The 18,014-nt window shown below is 38.7% G+C and overlaps 1 protein-coding gene across 3 annotated transcripts in view; it reads right to left on the reverse strand.

Annotated features, from left to right (window-relative positions):
- Window positions 1–15,233: 15,233 nt before the first annotated feature.
- The window catches only part of DNAJC10 (DnaJ heat shock protein family (Hsp40) member C10), a 47,970-nt gene continuing 45,189 nt past the window's right edge, over window positions 15,234–18,014 (reverse strand). For all 3 annotated transcript variants that reach the window (XM_055572009.1, XM_055572010.1, XM_055572008.1), the window contains 2 exons: window positions 16,563–16,667; window positions 15,234–15,457 (listed from right to left, as the gene is read on the reverse strand). In XM_055572009.1, the coding sequence (XP_055427984.1) occupies window positions 15,446–15,457; window positions 16,563–16,667 (117 nt within the window). In that variant the 3' untranslated portion in view covers window positions 15,234–15,445. The remainder of the gene's footprint in view (window positions 15,458–16,562; window positions 16,668–18,014) is intronic.

The raw sequence follows: 18,014 nt of genomic DNA on the forward strand, positions 1-18,014 counted from the left end.
CCAAGTCCAGTTCTGTTGCTTCTTGTCCTGTACATAGGTTTCTCAGGAGGCAGGTAAGGTGGTCTGGTATTCCCATCTCTTTAAGAATTTCCCAGTTTGTTGTGATCCACACAAAGTCTTTAGCATAATCAATGAAGCAGAAGTAGATTTTTTTTTTTTTAATTCCCTTGCTTTTTATATGATCCAATGGATGTTGGCAATTTGATCTCTGGTTCCTCTGCCTTTTCTAACTCCAGTTTGTACATCTGAAAGTTCTCGGTTCACGTACTGCTGAAGCCTAGCTTGAAGGATTTTGAGCATATTCTTTCTAGCAAGTGCTATGCTGTGCTTAGTCACTCAGTCATGTCTGACTCTTTGTGACATCATGGACTATAGCCCACCCGACTCCTCCAGGCAAGAATACTGGAGTGGTTTGTGATGCCCTCCTCCAGGGGATCTTCCAACCCAGGGATCAAACCCAGGTCTCCCCCATTGCAGATGGATTCTCTACTGACTGAACCACCAGGGAAGCCCAAGAATACTGGAGTGCGTAGCCTATCCCTTCTCCATGGGATCTTCCTGACCCAGGAATCAAACCTGGGTCTCTTGCATTGCAGGCGGATTCTTCACCAGCTGAGTTACCAGGGAAGCCCGCTAGCATGTAAAATGAGTACAGTTGTATGGTAATTTGAACATTCTTTGGCACTGCCTTTCTTTGGGATTGGAATGAAAACTGGCTTTTCCAGACCTGTGGCCACTGCTGTTTTCCAAATTTGCTGGCATATTGTGTGCGGCACTTTAACAGCATCACCTTTTAGGATTTAAAATTGCTCAGGTAGAATTCTATCACCTCCACTAGCTTTGTTCATAGTAATGCTTCCTAAGGCCCACTTGAATTCACACTCCAGGATTTTAGGCTCCAGGTGAGTGATCACACCATCAATAGTTATCTGGGTCATTAAGAACTTTTTTGTACAGTTCTGAGTATTCTTGCCACCTCTTCTTAATCTCTTCTGCTTCTGTGAGGTCCTTGCTATTTTTGTCCTTTATTTATTGTGCTCATCTTTGCATGAAATGTTTCCTTGATAACTTCAGTTTTCTTAAAGAGATCTCTAGTCTTTCCCATTCTATTGTTGCCCTCTATTTCTTTGCATTGTTCATTTAAGAAGGCCTTCTTACTTCTCCTTGCTATTCTCTGGAACTCTTCATTCAGTTTGGTATATCTTTCCCTTTCTCCTCTGCCTTTCTCTTCTCTTCTCAGCTATTTGTAAGGCCAGCTCAGACAACCACTTTGCCTTCTTGCATTTCTTCCTCTTGGGGATGGTTTTGGTCACTACTTCCAGTACAATGTTACGAACCTCCGTCCATAGTTCTTCAGGCACTCTGTCTACCAGATCTAGTCCCTTGAATCTATTTATTACCTCTACTATATAATCATAAGGGATTTGATTATGAAGTCCTAAAAATTCTTTGAGAAGGCACCTTTCAAATGAAAAGGTGTTTTCTTGATAAGTAAAGCTATCTTACGTGTAAAATAAAAATGACTACCTTCTAAAAATTTCCATAATATCTATGACACCCTCTAAGCATTATAAAACTCCTAGAGAACATAGGCAAAACACTCTCCGACATACATCACAGCAGGATGCTCTATGACCCACCTCCCAGAATATTGGAAATAAAAGCAAAAATAAACAAATGGGACCTAATTAAATTTAAAAGCTTCTGCACATCAAAGGAAACTATTAGCAAGGTGAAAAGGCAGCCTTCAGAATGGGAGGAGAAAATAGCAAATGAAGCAACTGACAAACAACTAATCTCAAAAATATACAAGCAACTCCTACAGCTCTACTCCAGAAAAATAAATGACCCAATCAAAAAATGGGCCAAAGAACTAAATAGACATTTCTCCAAAGAAGACATACAGATGGCTAACAAACACATGAAAAGATGCTCAACATCACTCATTATCAGAGAAATGCAAATCAAAACCACTATGAGGTACCATTTCACACCAGTCAGAATGGCTGTGATCCAAAAGTCTACAAGCAATAAATGCTGGAGAGGGTGTGGAGAAAAAGGAACCCTCTTACATTGTTGGTGGGAACGCAAACTAGTACAGCCACTATGGAGAACAGTGTGGAGATTCCTTAAAAAACTGGAAATAGAACTGCCTTATGATCCAGCAACCCCACTGCTGGGCATACACACTGAGGAAACCAGAAGGGAAAGAGACACGTGTACCCCAATGTTCATCACAGCACTGTTTATAATAGCCAGGACATGGAAGCAACCTAGATGTCCATCAGCAGATGAATGGATAAGAAAGCAGTGGTACATATACACAATGGAGTATTACTCAGCCATTAAAAAGAACACATTTGAATCAGTTCTAATGAGGTGGATGAAACTGGAGCCTATTATACAGAGTGAAGTAAGCCAGAAAAAAAAACACCAATACAGTATACTAACGCATATATATGGAATTTAGAAAGATGGTAACAATAACCCTGTGTACAAGACAGCAAAAGAGACACTGATGTATAGAACAGTCTTATGGACTCTGTTGGAGAGGGAGAGGGTGGGAAGATTTGGGAGAATGGCATTGAAACGTGTAATATCATGTATGAAACGAGTTGCCAGTCCAGGTTCGATGCACGATACTGGATGCTTGGGGCTGGTGCACTGGGACGAACCAGAGGGATGGTGTGGGGAGGGAGGAGGGAGGAGGGTTCAGGATGGGGAGCACATGTATACCTGTGGCGGATTCGTTTTGATGTTTGGCAAAACTAATACAGTGTTTGAAGTTTAAAAATTAAATAAAATTTAAAAAAAGGAAAAATAATAAATAAAAGTTGCTAAATAAATTTATCATCTGCTAATACTTTTGAGGTATAAAATGAATACAACTTCTAGCCAACAATTCTTACCACAGTTGAATTACTGGTAAAGGAATTTTAGCAAATTTAACAATATAGAATGATACTTCCATTTTATATCTAATATAAATAATGCATGCTGCAATGAATATGGAGGTGCAGATATCTTTTTGAGCTAAGTGTTTTTATTTCCTTCAGATAAATACACAGAGGTAGGATTCTGAATCGTAGAGTAATTCTGTTTTTAAGTTTTAGGAATCTCCATACCATTTTCCATAGTGCCTGTGCCAGTGTTCATTTCTACCATCAGTGGATGAGACTTCCCTTTTTACTACCCCCTCATCAGCACTTGTTATTTTTTTGTCTTTGATATCACCTCACACCTATTAGAATGGCTATTATCTCACTGCGGTTTTGATTTGTATTTCCCTCATGTTAGTGATGCTGAGCACCTTTTTATGTACTTGTTAAGTCAGTTTTATATTTTCTTTGGAACTATGTCTATTCAGATTCTTTGCTCATTTAAAAAAAAATTTTTTTTTTTGGCTCTTGAATTTTATGAGTTATTGCTATATTTTGAATATTAACCCCTTATCAGATAATATGATTGCTTGACATTTTATAGCATTCCATAGATGCTGGAGCAGGGAGCGGCCAAGAGGAGCAACCCCATGTCCAAAATCAGGAGTGGCAAAAGGGAGGAAATACCCCACGTCCAAGGTAAGGAGCAGCCGTGAAGAGAGACCCCACGTCCAAGGTAAGAGAAACCCAAGTAAGACAGTAGGTGCTGAGAGAGGGCATCAGAGGGCAGACAGACTGAAACCACAATCACAGAAAACTAACCAATCTGATTACATGGACCACAGCCTTGTCTAACTCAATGAAACTACACCACGCCATGTAGGGCCACCCAAGACGGACAGGTCATGGTGGAGAGTTCTGACAAAATGTGGTCCACTGGAGAAGGGAATGGCAAACCACTTCAGTATTCCTGCCTTGAGAACCCCATGAACAGTATGAAAAGGCAAAAAGATAGGACACTGAAAGATGAACTCCCCAGGTCAGTAGGTACCCAATATGCTACTGGAGATCAGTGGAGAAGTAACTCCATAATGAAGGGATGGAGCCAAAGCAAAAACAACACCCAGTTGTGGACGTGACTGGTGATAGAAGCAAGGTCCGAGGCTGTAAAGAGCAATATTGCATAGGAACCTGGAATGTTAGGTCCATGAATCAAGGCAAATTGGAAGTGGTCAAACAGGAGATGCCAAGAGTGAACGTCGACATTCTAGGAATCAGTGAACTCAAATGGACTGGAATGGGTGAATTTAACTCAGATGACCATTATATCTACTACTGCGGGCAGGAATCCCTTAGAAGACATGGAGAAGCCATCACAGTCAACAAGAGAGTCCAAAATGCAGTACTTGGATGCAATCTCAAAAATGACAGAATGATCTCTGTTCGTTTCCAAGGTAAACCATTCAATATCACAGTAATCCAAGTCTGTGCCCCGACCAGTAACGCTGAAGAAGCTGAACGGTTCTATGAAGACCTACATGACCTTTTAGAACACACACCCGAAAAAGATGTCCTTTTCATTATAGGAGACTGGAATGCAAAAGTAGGAAGTCAAGAAACACCTGGAGTAACAGGCATATTTGGCCTTGGAGGACAGAATGAAGCAGGGCAAAGGCTAATAGAATTTTGCCAAGAGAATGCACTGGTCATAGCAAACATCCTCTTCCAACAACATACGAAGACTCTACACATGGACATCACCAGATGGTCAACACTGAAATCAAGACTGATTATATTCTTAGCAGCCAAAGATGGAGAAGCTCTATACAGTCAGCAAAAACAAGACCAGGAGCTGACTGTGGCTCAGATCATGAACTCCTTACTGCCAAATTCAGACTTAAATTGAAGAAAGTGGGGAAAACCACTAGACCATTCAGGTATGACCTAAATCAAATCCCTTATGATTATACAGTGGAAGTGAGAAATAAGATTTAAGGGACTAGATCTGATAGAGTGCCTGATGAACTGTGGATGGAGGTTCGTGACATTGTACAGGAGACAGGAATCAAGACCATCCCCAAGAAAAAGAAATGCAAAAAAGCAAAATAGCTGTCTGAGGAGGCCTTACAAATAGCTCTGAAAAGAGAAGCAAAAAGCAAAGGAGAAAAGAAAAGATATACCCATTTGAATGCAGAGTTCCAAAGAATAGCAAGGAGAGGTAAGAAAGACTTCCTCAGCAATCAATGCAAAGAAATAGAAGAAAACAATAGAATGGGAAAGACTAGAGATCTCTTCAAGAAAATTAGAGATACCAAGGGAACATTTCATACAAAGATGGGCTCAATAAAGGACAGAAATGGTATGGACCTAACGGAATCAGAAGATATTAAGAAGAGGTAGCATGAATACACAGAAGAACTATACAAAATAGATCTTCACAACCCAGATAATCACGATAGCATGGTCACTCACCTAGAGCCACACACCCTGGAATGTGAAGTCAAGTGGGCCTTAGAAAGCATCACTATGAACAAAGCTAGTGGAGGTGATGGAATTCCAGTTGAACTATTTCAAATCCTGAAAGATGATGCCGTGAAAGTGCTACACTCAATATGCCAGCAAATTTGGAATACTCAGCAGTAGCCACAGGACTGGAAAAGGTCAGTTTTCATTCCAATCCCAAAGAAAGGCAATGCCAAAGAATGCTCAAACTACTGCACAGTTGCACTCATCTCACATGCTAGTAAAGTAATGCTCAAAATCCTCCAAGCCAGGCTTCAGGAATAAGTGAACCGTGAACCTCCAGATGTTCAAGCTGGTTTTAGCAAAGGCAGAGGAACCAGAGATCAAATTGCCAACATCTGCTGGATCATCAAAAAAGCAAGAGAGTTCCAGAAAAACATCTATTTCTGCTTTACTGACTATTCCAAAGCCTTTGATTGTGTGGATCACAATAAACTCTGGAAAATTCTGAAAGAGATGGGAATACCAGACCACCTGACCTGCCTCTTGAGAAATCTGTATGCATGTCAGGAAGCAACAGTTAGAACTGGACATGGAACAACAGACTGGTTCCAAATAGGAAAAGGAGTACGTCAAGGCTGTATGTTGTCATCCTGGTTATTTAACTTATATGCAAAGTACATTGTGAGAAACACTGGGCTGATGGAAGCACAAGCTGGAATCAAGATTGCCAGGAGAAATATCAATAACCTCAGATATGCAGATGACACCACCCTTATGGCAGAAAGTGAAGAGGAACTCAAAAGCCTCTTGATGAAGGTGAGAGTGAAAAGGTTGGCTTAAAGCTCAACATTCAGAAAACTAAGATCATGGCATCTGGTCCCATCACTTCATGGCAACTAGATGGAGAAACAGTGTAAACAGTGGCTGACTTTATTTTTTGGGGGCTCCAAAATCACTGCAGATGGTGACTGCAGCCATGAAATTAAAAGACAGTTGCTCCTTGGAAGGAAAATTATGACCAACCTAGACAGCATATTAAAAAGTAGAGACATTACTTTGCCAACACAGGTCTATCTAATCAAGGCTGTGGTTTTTCCAGTGGTCATGTATGAATGTGAGAGTTGGAGTGTAAAGAAAGCTGAGCACTGAAGAATTGATGCATTTGAACTGTGGTGTTGGAGAAGACTCTTGAGAGTCCCTTGGACTGCAAGGAGATCCAACCAGTCCATCCTAAAGGAGATCAGTCCTGGGTGTTCATTGGAAGGACTGATGTTGAAGCTGAAACTCCAATACTTTGGCCTTCTGATGCAAAGAGCTGACTCATCTGAAAAGACCCTGATGCTGGGAAAGATTGAGGGCAGGAGAAGGGGATGACAGAGGATGAGATGGTTGGATGGCATCACCAACTCAATCGACATGAGTTTGGGTGAACTCCGGGAGTTGGTGATGGACAGGGAGGCCTGGCATGCTTCAGTCCATGCGGTGGCAAAGAGTCAGACACAACTGAGTGACTAAACTGAAGTGAACAAATTTTAAGACTGGTTGTATTGCTCTGGAAAATGTCATTGGAATTTTGATATTGCAGAGTCTACAGATTGCTCTGCATAGTATGGACATCTTAACAATATTCTACCATCCATGAGCATGAAATGTCTTCCCATTTATCTGAGACTTTTCAATTTTCTTCAATATAGTTGTTAGTGTACAGGTCTTTCACCTTCTTGGTTAAATTTATTCCTAGATACCCTTTTTTGATGCAGTTGTAAATGGGATTGTTTTCTTAACTTCTCTGACAGTTTATTACTGTGTAGAAATGGAACTGACTTTTGTGTATTAATTTTGTATCCTTCAGTTTTACTAATTTATTAGTTCTAACAGTTTTTTTTTGGTAGAGTCTTCAGGGTTTTCTATATATAACATTCTTGCCTAATGGCTTTGTCTAGAGCTTCCAGTGCTGTGCTAAATAAAAATGGCAAGGGTGAGCATATTTATCATGATCTTGATCTTAGAGAAAAAGCTTTAAACTTTTCACCATTGAGTATGCTGTTAGCTTGTCATACATAGCCTTTGTCATGTTGAGGTACTATTCCTTTGATACCTACTTTCTTGAGTTTTTTTTAAGAATAGGTATTGAATTTGATCAAATGCCTTTTCTGCATCTATTCAGATGATCATTTTTATATTTCATGCTTTAAAATGTGATTTGTAGATGATTTGCAGATGTTGAGCCATCCTTGCATCTCTGGAATATATCCCACTTGATCATGGTATTTGCTCATTTTACTGTATTTTTGAATTAGGTTTGATAATCTTTTGAGGATTTTTGCATTTCTCTTCATTAGGGATATTGGCCTGTAATTTTCTTTTCTTATATTGGCTTGTAACCTTCCTTTCCTTGACTGGTTTTTGTATTGGGGTAACACTAAACTCCTAAACTGAGTTTGGAAGTTTCCCTCTTCTATTTTTTGGAGGAGTTTGAGAAAGGTTGTCATCTGGTCTTGGACTTTTGTTTGCTGAAAAGTTTCAGATTACTGATTCAACCTCCTAACGTGTAATGGGTCTGTTCAGATTTCCTGTATCTTACTTAATTGTATGTTCTAGGAATTATCCTTTTTTCTCATTTATTCAAAGTTTTATTAATTTTGTCTTTCCAACAAACCATCTCAGTTTGTTGTCTTTTTAGTCTCCATTTCATTTATTTCTGCTCTGATATTTATTATTTTCTTCCTACTACTCTTGGACTTTGTTCTTGTTTTTCTAGTTCCTTTATATGTAAATTAGGGTGTTTGAGAATTTTGTTTCCTGTTTTCTTTTCCTGGAGGCTTTTTATCACTGTTTGCTTCTTAGAACTGCTTTTGCAGCATCCCATGACTTTCGGTATTTTGCATTTCCATTTTCATTTGTCTCAAGTTTTAATTTTCCTTTTGATTTCTTCTTTGACCCATTTGCTGTTCAGGAAAATGTTGTTTAATCTCCACACATTTGAGAATTTTCCAGTCTTCCTTTTATACTTGGGCTATAGTTTCCTACCATTTTGGTCAGAGAAAATGCTTGATATGATTTCAAACTTCTTAAATTTACAAAACCTTGTTTTCATGGCCTAACATATGATCTACCCTGGATAATGTTCTATGTGCATTTAAAAAGAATGTATTTTTCTGCTTTTGGATGAAACGTTAACTCCATCTACCCTAATGTGTTGTTTAAAAGCCCAATGATCACATGAAATGTTTTCCTATCCCTTAGGTTTGTAAAGTAATGCTCAAAATCCTCCAAGCCAGGCTTCAGCAATACATGAACTGTGAACTTCCAGATGTTCAAGCTGGTTTTAGAAAAAGCAGAGGAACCAGAGATCAAATTGCCAACATCTGCTGGATCATCAAAAAAGCAAGAGAGTTCCAGAAAAACATCTATTTCTGCTTTATTAACTATGCCAAAGCCTTTGATTGTGTGGATCACAATAAACTCTGGAAAATTCTGAAAGAGATGGGAATCCCAGACCACCTGACCCACCTCTTGAGGAACCTGTATGCAGGTCAGGAAGCAAGTTAGAACTGAACATGGAACAAGACTGGTTCCAAATAGGAGGAGTACGTCAAGGCTGTATATTGTCACCCTGCTTATTTAACTTCTATGCAGAGTACCTCATGAGAAACACTGGGCTGGAAGAAGCACAAGCTGGAATCAAGATTGCTGGGAGAAATATCAATAACCTCAGATATGCAGATGATACCACTTTATGGCAGAAAATGAAGAGGAACTCAAAAGCCTCTTGATGAAAGTGAAAGAGGAGAGTGAAAAAGTTGGCTTAAAGCTCAACATTCAGAAAAAGAAGATCATGGCATCTGGTCCCATCACTTCATGGGAAATAGATGGGGAAACAGTGTCAGACTTTTTTTATTTTTTGGGGCTCCAAAATCTCTGCAGATGGTGATTGCAGCCATGAAATTAAAAGACTCCTTGGAAGGAAAGTTATGACCAACCTAGACAACATATTAAAAAGCAGAGACATTACTTTGCCAACAAAGGTCTGTCTAATCAAGGCTGTGGTTTTTCCAGTGGTCATGTATGGATGTGAGAGTTGGACTGTGAAGAAAGGTGAGCGCCAAAGAATTGATGCTTTTGAACTGTGGTGTTGGAAAAGACTCTTGAGAATCCCTTGGACTGCAAGGAGATCCAACCAGAATCAGTCCATCCTAAAGGAGACCAGTCCTGGGTGTTCATTGGAAGGACTGATGCCGAGGCTGAAACTCCAATACTTTGGCCACCTCATGCAAAGAGTTGACTCATTGGAAAAGACCCTGATGCTGGGAGGGATTGGGGGCAGGAGGAGAAGGGAACGACAGAGGATGAGACGGCTGGATGACATCACTGACTTGATGGACATGAGTTTGGGTGAACTCCGGGAGTTGGTGATGGACAGGGAGGCCTGGCGTGCTGCGATTCATGGGGTCGCAAAGAGTCGGACACAACTCAGCGACTGAAGTTTGAGACTACCTGTGTCCTTAAGGCTGAAATGAGTCTCATCAGTAGCATATAGTTGGGTCTTGTTACAATTTACATCTTTTTATCTTGTATATCCATTAGGAAATTATTCTAGTTCATCATGGTTACTTTTAACCTTCACAACTAGATTTGTAAATGATAAATTCACCAGTGTTAGAGTATTCCAAATTAACTATATATTTACCTTTACCAGTGAGATTTATATTTTCATGTTTTCCTCTTATTAATCAATGCCATTTTGTGCATATTCAGTCATGTCTGACTCTTTGTGACCCCATGGATTATAGCCCACCAGGCTCCTCTGTTCATAGGATTTTCCAGGTGAGAATACTAGGGTTGCCATTTCCTTTTCCAGGGGATCTTCCTGACCCAGGTATCAATCCTGCGTCTCTTGCATTATCAGGCAGATTCTTTCCACTGTGCCACCTAGGAAGCTCTACTGCCATTTCAGTTCGGCCTAAAGAGCTCCTTTAACATTTGTTATGAGGCGTATCTAGTGGTGATGATGTCCTTAGCTTTTGCTTTTCAAGAAAACTCTTCAATTCTGAAGCACAACTTTTGCCAGTTTTTTTTCCTTTCAGCATGTTGAATACACCATGTCACTCCCACCTGGCCTGCAAAGTTTCTACTGAAAAATCCATTTATAGTTTTAGTGGGGTTCCTTTGTATGGAACAATTTTTTTTTTTTCCTCTTGCTGTTTTTAAGATTCTGTCTTTTGCAATTTAATAACTTGTCTTAGTATGGGTCTCTTTAGATCGTATTTAGAACCTGGAGCTTCCTGGATCTGGGTGTCTTTCTTTTCCCAGGTTAGTAGAGCTTACAACCATTATTTCTTCAAAATTTCTGTCCCCTTCTCCCTTTCCTTTTTGGGACCCCTGTAGTGCAACCTCTGGGTTGCTTGACGGTGTCCTATAAGCTATCTTCACTCTTAATTCTTTTACTTTTTGCTGCTCTGATTGAATTCCACCATCTGGTCTTTGACTTCACATAACGATTTTTCTTAGTCTACTGTTGATTCCTCTGTTGAATTTTTCAGTTATTTTATTCCTCAATTATGTAGTTTTTATTTGCTACATTTTCTATTTCTGTGCTGACATTCTCCCTTTGTTCATGTGTCAGGGAGTAGCTTTATGATAATAGCATTTACTTCATTAAGATCTCTTTCTGAAGTTTTCCTGTGTCCTTTTGTTTGGAACATGATCCTTCGTTTCCTCATTTTCCTTGACTCTGTGTTGGTTTCTCTGCATTAGGTAAAACAACCTCTCCTAGTTTTAAAGGAGTACTTTCATGTAGATAACAATTATCGTTTAACCATGCCGTAGCCCTTGGCTCTAATACCTTTGTGATCATTGAAGCAGATTTTTTTTCTCAGTGCTCGTGGAGGTGTACCAAGACCTGTCAGTGTCCCAAAGGGGAGGGTCTTATTCAGCACTTGGATGCAGGCTGATTGGAAACTGTATTCTCAGGCAGCGGATTGTAGAGTACACAGACACTTTTATGGGAAGACTGGGAGACGGTCTTTGCTCTTGGCTGAGGCTTGAAGGGACAGCGCATTATGCACTGTTTGCTAGCCCTACAGGATCCACAAGCACTGCTGCCCCCAGAGCCAGGTCATCAGTCCCATGGGTGGCAGCCACAATAGCTGGGGCGCCAGGTGTTTGCACAAGCTCCTTCCTGGGAAGTTCTGGTGATCTGGTGCGAGGTAGAGGGACAGCACATGCCTGCACCCTCCACGGTCTCTGGAGAGTAACCAAGTGAGCCCTAAGAAGCCTGTTCTTCAGGCTAAAGCATTTAAGATAAGCAAACAGGCCTGTTTTACATTAAGACTGGGCAGCTTCAGGATATTTCCTTTGGGCTAAGCCTTGGGGGATTAGCCTCAGTGAGTCCATACAAGCCTGTGAGGAACTGCTTCTCAGATTGCACTAGCTCGCGGGTCTGAGAGAAACCCTTGCTGGCTTTCAAAGCTACATGTTTTAGGGGCCCATCTCTCCAAGTCTTAAAAGCTGCAGCACCAGCTGTGGGGTCCAAACCTTTTGATCCTTAGGAGAAACTTGTAATCCTGAGATCCCCCTGGTTGGGTCTGACCGTGTCTTCAGCCTCTCCTACCCATTCCAATGTGGGCTTTTTGCTCATCCACCTGATGTGTAAAAAGTTACTCAACTAGACTCTGGATTTCTTTCAGAGAGAACTGTTCTGTATGTAACTGTTATTTAATTTGTCCATGGGAGGAGGTGAATTTGGGAGTCATCTTGTACTGGGACCTGTTGATTAAAAAAAAAAAAAAATCCTTTCCCTCCTCAAAATGTTTGGAATAGCAGTTCTTTAATGAATTGTTCATCAGTAGTTAAATAACATATAATAATATTTTTGGTGAATGTTAGCACAGACTTAACAGACTTGTTGGCCCAAGGGTGGATTGATGAAGAGCACGTTTCTGGGTTTTCCTCTTTCCTACTGTGTCTGGTCATGATGACTAGTCCTTGCTGCTGCTGCTGCTAAGTCGCTTCAGTCGTGTCCGACTCTGTGCGACCCCTGAGACGGCAGCCCACTAGTCCTTAGGTACTGTTAAACGTGCAGTTGTCTCAGGAGCCCTTGATGGAACACGTTTCTTGACATACCAGGATCCTTCTGTTGGACTTATTTTTTCTACTGAGCTATTTTACTCATCCACTTTTGAATCTTAGGTAAACAAATTAATTTAGAGCAGAACAGACTGTTTTAAATATGATTACAAATTTTCAGAGCAGGCTGCTAAATCATCCACCCCAGTGACAAGATAATGCAACCAAATGATCAAGACACCACATTTTGGGATTTATTATTGATATGGCCCTGTTTGACATCAGCTTCCATCCATTATTCTGGTGAGTTACTGCTCACAAGATATACCCATCAAGGAGACTGGATGATAGTAGAGCTACCTACTATCATCCTTGAATGATGTGGCGGTGAGGGGTGCCAACCTCCAGCAGAGTCAAAAACCCATGTATAAAACTTCAGAGACGGCACTATGTATCTGAAATTCTGCATTTGTGGATTTAGCCAACCATGGATTATGTACTGTAGAACCTATTTATTAAAAAAGATCTGCATGTGACTGAACCTGTGTTATTGAAAGGTCAGTTGTTGAGTCACCCAGTCGTGTCTGACTCTTCGCAACCTAAATGCAAATCCAATGTTAAATATATATATATAAAAGACTCAAGTCAGTAAATCACTAACATTTTTACATATGATCAATAATTTATACTCCGCATGGTGGCTGACCTATACTACTTTGTGCTAAGTCACTTCAGTGGTGCTTGACTCTGTGTGACCCTACAGACTATAACAGCCCGCCAGGTTCCTCTTCCATGGGATTCTCCAAGCAAGAATACTGGAGTGGGTTATCATTTCCTTCTCCAGGGGACCTTCCCAACCCAGGGATCGAACCTGTGTCTCTTACATCTCCTGCACTGGCAGGTGGGTTCTTTACCACTAGTGCCACCTGGGAAGCCCCAAAATATGGAACACTTCATGAATTTGAATGTCATCATTGTGTACTTGCCATTAAAACCTTTAATTCTGCCAGCTGTCTTTAAATACCAAATGATACTGATATGATTGCAGAAAATTCTGATGTATGCTACTTTTATGATACATATTACTTAATATGTCTCCCAGGTAGCCCTGGCTTTTCAGCTAATTCCACAGGCATGCACTTAGGCCTAATTATGGGATAGATAATATTTACTATTTCATTTACTGCCTAAAAGATGTTTCTCAACAAGTGAGTCTGGAATTCTTTATATAGATAATACTACAGGTACCTATAAGCTTGTTTATGGATTCTGTGTCAGAACTGTGAATGGACAGACACTAAGGAGACAGGGCTAAGTCTTGTGTTTAGTTTACTTTTGCACACTCCTCAGTGTCCAGCATGGTACTTGTACAAGTTCAGTAAATATTAACAAAACTTCTCTAGGTATTCCATTTTGGAATTCTTGTAGAAACAAGTCAATTTTGGAAAATCTTCTAGTGTTTGTAAATTTAATAAATGAAATACACTTGCCATTACTAATCATAAGTTAAAAAAAAAAAAGCCGATGTAAGAGTAAGGTTAGAAGTGGTGTCTGTCCTGTATGTGCTTACATGTATAAAGTGGAATTCAAGAGAAGTTAAAAGATACACGAGAAATTATATGGGAGAAAATATGAAGAATAAGGTTAGACTTGACGATGGAAAAAAAAAACCCTGATCACTTTTTGGATAAGTTGCACTTGTAAATTAAACCTTTATGAGGACATTTTGGGCAATGGGGTAAAGTGGTATTAAAAAAAAAAAACACCCAAAACTCCCAATATAATAAAGCATAATTCAAATAGGTTTTGGGGAAATTTTAAGTTTTTTAAATAATCTGTTGACCTCTTGATTAACTGGGATTTTTACCATTCCATATACTCTGCAATATAACTAAATAACTACGTTACAATGTTTTGTTAACGTGTAAGGAAAAAGTAATCAGATTCTTTGACTCTGAACAACTAAGAAATGAAAAGATCCCATTCTTAGATTTTTATATTTGATTTTCTTACAGAAATAACTTCAGTTATTATGCCAATATTTACCTGAAAATGGCAGCCTCCAACAGTAAATAATTGAAATAACCACAGAATCATAAGGAGCTATAGTGAAACAAACAAAATTTTTCCTTCTTGACCAATAAAGTTTTGAAGAATGAAAAACCACAACTATGAAGGAAAAAAGGCAAATGTAAATGGAGGACACGCATCAAAGCCCAGGAGCTAAAAATGAATTATTAGAAAGATGCTTCAAAAAATCAATTACCATCACAGAGAAAAACTATTATGAAAGCAGCTCAAAAAATAAATGAACACTTATCTTTAAAACATAGAAATACTTGAGATAGTTTACAATGCCCAGTTAATTACTATATATATTCCACCCACTCAGATATTTATGAATACTGTATAAGTCAATAGGATTTGTTTACTGTTAGAAAATTTTTTTCTCATATGTGAAAAATTACAACCAATTCTTCAACCCTTAGAAAGATGGTTTTCCCACATTTTGAATGTTTTTTTAAATGAAATAATACATGGTCAGAGCATCAATCTCAGAGATTTTTTAGAACAGGTGACTGAAAACCAAGTTCTCCTTACAGGCCAGCTCCAAAACGCTAAGTGATAAAATACACTTTTATCTCTTAGGCCAGCCAGCCTAAACACCTTTCTGGGAGTCAGCAATCGGTGGCCCACAGGCTGAATGTGGCTTGTGGCCTATTTGTACACAGCCCTGAGTCGAGAATGGTTTTTACATTTTTTAAGGGGTTGTAACCAAAACCAAACCAGAGAATATGTAACAAAAAACCATACACGGTCTACAGAGCCTAAAATATTTATGATCTGGCCGTTTATAGAAAAGTCTGCAGACCTTTCATTTATATCAATGTTGTACAGATTCAGGCAGTGCAATTTTAAGTCCAAGATAAGGTTCATTTATTCCCATCAGGAATATAAGTAACTTTCTGAAAAGGTATCTTCTGATGTCATCTGTTGATTTCTTTTCAATTTTTTCTTCATTTTCAACGTCATTAAAGTTCATCCTACAATAATAATGTAAAAGTGATTGAATTCTTTTCTCTTAAACATCTAATGTTAAAAGGTAAAAATAATTAACTGACCTAAGTTTTACTTTTTCAAAAATACTTAATATTCTTATTTTATAGATCACATGGAAGTATACCTTGTCTAACAGTGGGAAAAGGATATCTCACAAATCTCACTTGCCCATGGCATGTAATACAATTGTAACTTATCACACTTTCAAAGTCATCCTTTGGCATGCTCTTTAACCTAATTTCAGTTATTCTACTTTTGACTAATAATGCTTGATTTCAAATGTCTAATAAGCCAAAAGTCAGAATTCTAAAGATAAAACATTGAGAGAAAACTAACATATCCAAAATGTCAGAAAAAACTGTTCACAAAAAATGAAAAAAAAAAACACACAAAAAAAAACACTTTCATTTCTATCTTTTAGATTTGGATAAAATAGAATTCTTGAAGTAGGCTGTAAAGCTTCATAGGTGAGGGTATCATTCTAACATGGCTCTATAAAGCCAGATTCTCTGGCCCTCTAGCAGCTGTATTCTTCTTTGTCCTTTCACCTTACAGGGGAAAGAATCCAAGAAACCTTATACGTGAATGTATTAAATTCCATTCAGAAAGGATTCTACCATTTGTAAACTTGCTGGTCGGTTTCTAAGTGTCTTACAATGATACTGATTTTAAAAAAGGAAAACATGGATAGCCCTCTTTAGAAGAGCAAGAAAGAGGTTGTACCGCTTCTTGACAGATTAGTAATTCAAGGGGGTGGGGCAGGTCAAGATGAATACGGCTTCTAATATATCCTGACGATACCAAGAACAAAAGAAAACTTGCTCTCCAAAAGGTGTTTTAAGGCTCAAATCAATGCTTTTACATTTGACCAAAATTTATGACCATAGTTACTATTTTTCTGTTAAATGGCTTGTCCAAATTTCTAAGCATTTCAGAAGCTACATTCTGATTTTCATAGTTTCCAAAGAAAAAGTTTCCAACCACCTTACTGTTTTTTGAAGCTTTGCTTTACTGTTTGATACATATACTGTACATTAAGAACACATTTAAATAATGTCTGTCAAAGTCAGTTCTAGATTTAGTCCTTACCTTATCTCTTTTTTCATGATTTTGGAGCTTTTCCAATTTTTCATATATTAAGGTAGCAATCTCTTTTGCATCTCTGGAGTCTATTTGCTCTCCCCAAGTATTTCTCTAAAATTGAAAATACTCTTCTTATAACCTTTTAAGTATCTAAACAAAACTGATATTTCCACCTAAGAAACTTGATTAAATGTTTAAAACTTAAAACTTCTTCAAGGAAATGCTGCTGGCAAAAGCAATCAACCAATAACTTACCAGAAATAAATACTAACAATACTGTTATGGAAACATGTAAATTAATTAATTGGTTAAAATGCATTGCTAACTCCAAATGTCTCAAAACATCTAAACTGTATAAGAAAAGATGTCCCCAGAGGACTCAAAACATTCTAAAGTCACTGGTTGGCACAGACAAAACTTTGACCAATTACAACAATGCAAAGCAATGTACTTCCTGGTTCTCATCTGCCTATGGCAGGAAGGTGGCTGAAAAGCAGGGGGAAGGTCAGGTCAATACATCCAGGTCTGTTTATTTTGGATCTGGAGCCACCAGTTTCCTTCTTCCTGGTGGAACTTCAAACTATGCTAGGATTCTGTTTCTGTGAATAGCTGTTCACCTGGTTGGTACTTCTCACTTCGATCTTTATTCTGCTGTGGCCTTGTCTGCTGGACTTCTGGATTCTACCCCTGCCTTTCCATTCGGACATATGGTGACATCATGTTTTCAAACAGTTCCCTGTATGGCCTGATTAATTCTGTGACTGCTCATTACACTGATATTTCCCTAACATCATTCTACCTGAATAAGACACCTATTTATATATCTAATTCTCAAGGTGTTCTGAGAACTTGGAAGCCAGAGGAATGAAGATTCAGGCTTTGGTATAAAGTTCCTTTACTCTGAGTTCTGCTTACCCCAGACTGTTGTTGAGAGAGAGATACCTTCATCACAAATAAGAATCTTTCACTGAAAAATGTAGGTGTCTGACAAATCTAGAATTCTGAAATTCATCATCTAGTTTCTTTAGCTCTATTTCAAAATGCATTATAATCGCAAATAAATTGCACAAGATCTTAATCTGATATACTTTCTCAAAAGGTATGTAGCAAAACATTTGAAATTATTTATCTCAATGTTTTACCAGAAAATGTATGCATAACAAGTACTTGTCTATCACAGCTTTATTGTCAAAAATGTCTTAGTCTTTTACTTAGGAAGATGGCAAAGGTCATGAATCCTTTCGGTTAGCAGTTATACTGGCTGAAAGGTATATACTTTTGTATGAGTGACCATCAAGACCCAGGTCTAATGGGTTAAACTGTCTTTTTAAAAAGAAAGTTAAAAAAAACCGCAGTGTCAGTGGCCCAAACAAAGAAATTATGAATGAATCACAACACCCTAACTTTAATAGTCTAAACCATTAATGCATATTCCTCAAGATAAATTTTCAGATACTA

The sequence above is a fragment of the Bubalus kerabau genome, chromosome 3 (genome assembly GCF_029407905.1).
Source record: "Bubalus kerabau isolate K-KA32 ecotype Philippines breed swamp buffalo chromosome 3, PCC_UOA_SB_1v2, whole genome shotgun sequence".
Taxonomy (NCBI): domain Eukaryota; kingdom Metazoa; phylum Chordata; class Mammalia; order Artiodactyla; family Bovidae; genus Bubalus; species Bubalus kerabau.